Genomic DNA, 4,658 nt, shown 5'->3' with positions numbered 1-4,658 from the left:
TAATGTATTCAATATATACACTATATATGATGTATTATATATATTATATATGTAGTATATGTAGTGTGTTCTATATAATGTATGATGTACTATATATCACTGTTATATACAGTAACAGTAGTTCTCTCTGCTAGTAGATAACTATTGTTGTCATGCTCTGAATTCAACATGGTGATTTCCTCTGGTAGGTAAATCCTAATGAAATGTTTTTCTAATTGTGGGATTTTTTTTTTTCCACGTTTGAGAAGTTGCCCTTTTATTTGCTTCTCATTTAAAATGGCCTTATAAGCACGATCCAATGTATTTATTTTTAAAGCAAGTAGAGTCCTTATGTAAAGAGGAAATGGAGAGACAGTGAATTTCTTCAGTTTGATCCTTTGCTGTGTCTCTGTCAGTAACGTGATGTTCAAAATCATCTTAGTTGTGTTTCCTCCTTTAATGCCAAAGGAAGCATTTCTGCAGGCTTCTGTGTAGCATCAGGGCAGTTGTATACAAGCACTTTGAATAAAGTGATGCTGTGAGCTCAGTAAAGATAATTGTAGTTTCCTAGGTGCTAAAGGGAAGTATGGTTTAAAAAAATAATGGTTGAAATGAATAGCAGATGTCTGGGTAGCCTGTACTCCTAATTTGCTTTACTTCTAGAAAGCAACTAAAGAGAAACTCTGTGTTTATGTTAACGTGCATCTAAAATGTGTTTGCACAGGTTTTTTACAGTCTCATTTCCCCCATCTTGCTTACATGTTCGTGTTGAGGCTTTTGTGAACTGGGATACTGGGCAGTGACTGGTTTGCTGTATGGTTGTTAATGTAACGTAGCGGAACGTTATACTTTTTAAATTGCTTTGTTGATTAATTTTAAACATGTCTTGAATATGCTAAGTAAAAAAGTCCGGTTTTAAGAAGTTCAAAGCATGCTTTTACATCAGTGTTAAGAAGGGTGATCCTGAAAACGATAACAAAATTAAATTACAATTACAAAATTAAATTACAGTTGCCATTATTTCTGTGATTGCCTGATTCTTTTCTTGTTTGTTGTTTTTTTTTCTTAGTATAATTGTACTTAATGGACAGACCAGCAATATGGATGATTTAGAGATAAATACTGAAGTCACTGGTGCTAAAGAAGAAGAAGAGATCTTGTGTGATGATAATTTCCTATCTGAGGAAGACGGTGGCATTCTTAAACCACAAGAGAGCGACTCGTCATTTCAGAAGAGTAACACACTGACTCTGCCTGAGGAGCTATCGAGGGACAGATGTGAAAAAGCCTTAAGTGGAGGCCAGGCTTCTCTATTTATCCACACTGGTGCTCCTACTGTTTCTAGCGAAAACTTTATCTTGTCTAGAGGAACTGCTGTTAATGGACCAGTTTCACACTCCACCTCAACTAAGACTTCCACGATGAATAAAGGCGGTGTTTCATTAACCACTGGACAGCCCGTAGGTCACCACGCAGATTCCTGTTCCACTTTGACGGTGGTTCATGATCTTCAGCTGCCTGCCAAGAGTACAACGCAGAAATCGAATCAGCACCAAGTTTTATTTTTATTACCTGATGTAGCACATGCTAAGACCCTGACTCATTCCATTAAAAATCTACCTACCTCTGCTTCAATTGGTTGCGATTCACAGAAATCAGTAGGAAATAGTGTAGACAGCACTTTAGTAGGCCAAGTAGAAGTTTGTGAGGATGATGAAAACTTACTAGTAAAAGATGATTGTGTCGATACGCTGACAGGCATTTCCTCAGGTACAGGGGGTTTCAGAGCGGGATGTGATCCCAGCTGGGATCCGCAGAAAGAGTTCATACAGTTTCTTATGACCAATGAAGAAACGATCGAGAAGTCTCCCATTCACTGTAAAGTAGGCTTAGAAAAAAAGCGCAAAAGGAAAATGGATGTTAGTAAAATAACCCGCTACACTGAAGACTGTTTCGGTGATACTAGTTGTATTCCTGGTAAATCAAAGCTATTAAACGTTGACTTCTTAGAGCAGAATGAGGAGCTGCAAATAGGAGAACCACAGAAATACTCATTGAGTAAAGTAAAGCCTGAATCCACAGATGAAGAGCTGGAAGCTGTCGATGCTATCCAGCAGCTCATTTACAGTCCCAGTAGTAACTGTGCAGAAGATACTTCTCCTGTTCACACTAGCACTTTTCTTTCCGGTTCTTTAAAAAACAAATGTGAACAGAACGATTCTGAATCGCCGTCTACTTTCAGTACAGATGAACCATCGTTTTATCCCTGTACGAAGTGCAATGTGAATTTCAGGGAGAAGAAGCATCTGCATAGGCACATGATGTACCATTTAGATGGGAACAGTCATTTCCGGCATCTCAATGTCCCCAGGCCCTATGCTTGCAGGGAATGTGGAAGGACATTTCGAGATCGTAATTCGCTTCTGAAACACATGATAATTCACCAGGAAAGAAGGCAGAAGCTGATGGAAGAAATCCGTGAGCTGAAAGAGCTTCAGGATGAGGGCAGGAGCGCACGGTTGCAGTGCCCGCAGTGCGTGTTTGGTACCAACTGCCCCAAAACGTTTGTGCAGCACGCGAAGACCCATGAAAAAGATAAAAGGTATTACTGCTGTGAGGAATGCAATTTCATGGCTGTGACAGAAAATGAACTGGAATGCCATCGAGGGATCGCTCACGGAGCTGTAGTCAAATGCTCCATGATCGGTAGCGACATGTCGCAGAGGAAGACTCAGAAGAAATCCTTGAAAGATTCCTATTTGGGATCCTCCAAAAAGTCCTCGACGTACATGTGTAAGATGTGTCCGTTTACGACTTCAGCCAGAAGCGTTTTAAAAAAACACATGGAGTATTTGCATCCAGCATCGTGCATTGACCCCTTTGGTAGCCACCTTAGGCTGGAAAAAAGAAAAGGCAGCGTAATAGAGGAATCTTTAGATTTTGGTGGCAGGACAAAATTGATCAAGCAATCTTCTACTTTTCCAAAGAACTCCGTTTTAAAGCAGGACGTAAAAAGATCATTCGGCTCTACTTCGCAGTCCAGTAACTTCACAAAGCTTCACAAGAGGCCCTACAGGATACAGAAGGCTCGGAAAAGCGTTTCGCAGTCATCTGTAAGTGTGTGCAATCTCAGTTCTGCAAACAAGACCCGTTTTATTAGCAATAGTATTGAACAGAAACCTAGTATTGAACAGAAACCTAAGTATTTTCATCGAGCAGCAAAGCAGAAAGCTAGTGTCAAAACACGCAGTAATTTATATAGACACAATTGTGAAAACTACAGGATGATTAAAAAATCTGGTGACTCTTTGCATTTAAAAAAGGAAGAGTCCAACTCTGTCGGTTCTTTAAGTTTATTTTCTTCGTCGAGTAGTCCCTGTAATAATTGGTTTGTGATGGATTCGGATGATCTTGATTGCAAAAGGGCTGAAGGCTGTAAAGATCGTGGGCATGTAGCTGTAAAAAGAGTGGTTAAAGAATCCAAGAGGGAAGGCTCTGTTGCAGGAGATGGTTTGGCTTGCTGTCCAGATTTTCTGCATAAAATGACTGTTGTTGTTTTACAGAAACTTAACGCTGCCGAAAAAAAAGACAGCTATGAAACGGAGGATGAAAATTCATGGGATAACGTTGAACTCTGTGATTACACTACACAGTCCGTGGAGGATGAGTCTTACGGTGATCTCAATCAGGAGCACGTAAACCTGTTCCCCATATTCAAAGGTAAAATGGAAGATCATGAAGCCGGTGATAAGTCTTCGCTTGGTTATGAGCAGAACGATGGCTTTTATTTTGAGTATTACGAAGATGCTGAGGGTAGTAACTTCCTGCATGATTTGCATGATCCTCAGAATTTAGAAAACGTAGGATCGGCGTTGCCAAAGCATAATTCAGTTTTCCATTGGACTGATCTGTCGCTTGAAAAGAAGTCATGCCCGTACTGTCCAGCAACCTTTGAAACAGGCGTTGGCTTGTCCAATCACGTCAGAGGACACCTCCACCGAGCCGGACTGAGCTACGAAGCCCGGCACGTTGTTTCGCCAGAACAGATAGCAACAAGTGACAAAATGCAGCATTTTAAAAGAACTGGAACGGGAACTCCTGTTAAACGTGTTAGAAAAGGTAAGTTGCTTTTGGTTTGGTTTTTGTCTTTAAAAAATTGGGTATAAAGCTTTTGCTTTATCTTGTCGTAAAGCCTCTCTTCCTGTCCTCGGGATTCGCTGTCGTGATGTTTAACTGGATATAATTGTCAAAAAAAAAAACCCCATGAAAATTGTTTTCTTTGTAGCGATTGAGAAATCTGAGACTTCCTCTGAGCATACGTGTCAGCTCTGCGGAGGCTGGTTCGATACGAAAATCGGCTTGTCTAATCACGTGCGAGGACACCTGAAGAGGCTCGGCAAAACCAAGTGGGACGCGCACAAGTCTCCGATCTGCGTTCTGAATGAGATGATGCAAAATGAAGAGAAGTACGAAAAGATCCTAAAGGCTTTGAACAGTCGCCGCATTATTCCCAGACCGTTTGTCGCTCAGAAATTTGCATCGAATGATGACTTTTTATCTCAGAATGTTTTACCTCTTGAAGCGTACCATAATGGCCTAAAGACTGAAGATACATCTGTGTCTGCATCGGAGGAAGAAGGGCTGAGCTTCCTAACTGAATGTGATGAAGCAAAAGCAGT

The 4,658-nt window shown here is 40.7% G+C and overlaps 1 protein-coding gene across 1 annotated transcript in view; it reads left to right on the top strand.

Annotated features, from left to right (window-relative positions):
* Window positions 1–981: 981 nt before the first annotated feature.
* The window catches only part of LOC104537512 (zinc finger protein 644-like), a gene marked incomplete at its 3' end in the record, with an annotated part of 13,936 nt that continues 10,259 nt past the window's right edge, over window positions 982–4,658 (top strand). The window contains 3 exon segments of the mRNA XM_010180415.1: window positions 982–3,092; window positions 3,543–4,098; window positions 4,265–4,658. The exon segment at window positions 4,265–4,658 is cut by the window's right edge and continues 34 nt beyond it. Coding sequence (XP_010178717.1) covers window positions 1,080–3,092; window positions 3,543–4,098; window positions 4,265–4,658 — 2,963 coding nt within the window.

This window comes from Mesitornis unicolor, unplaced genomic scaffold, assembly GCF_000695765.1.
Source record: "Mesitornis unicolor isolate BGI_N332 unplaced genomic scaffold, ASM69576v1 scaffold8973, whole genome shotgun sequence".
Taxonomy (NCBI): Eukaryota; Metazoa; Chordata; class Aves; order Mesitornithiformes; family Mesitornithidae; genus Mesitornis; species Mesitornis unicolor.
The sequence above is the reverse complement of the archived record's forward strand: the minus strand, read 5'-3'. Positions and strand labels throughout refer to the sequence as shown.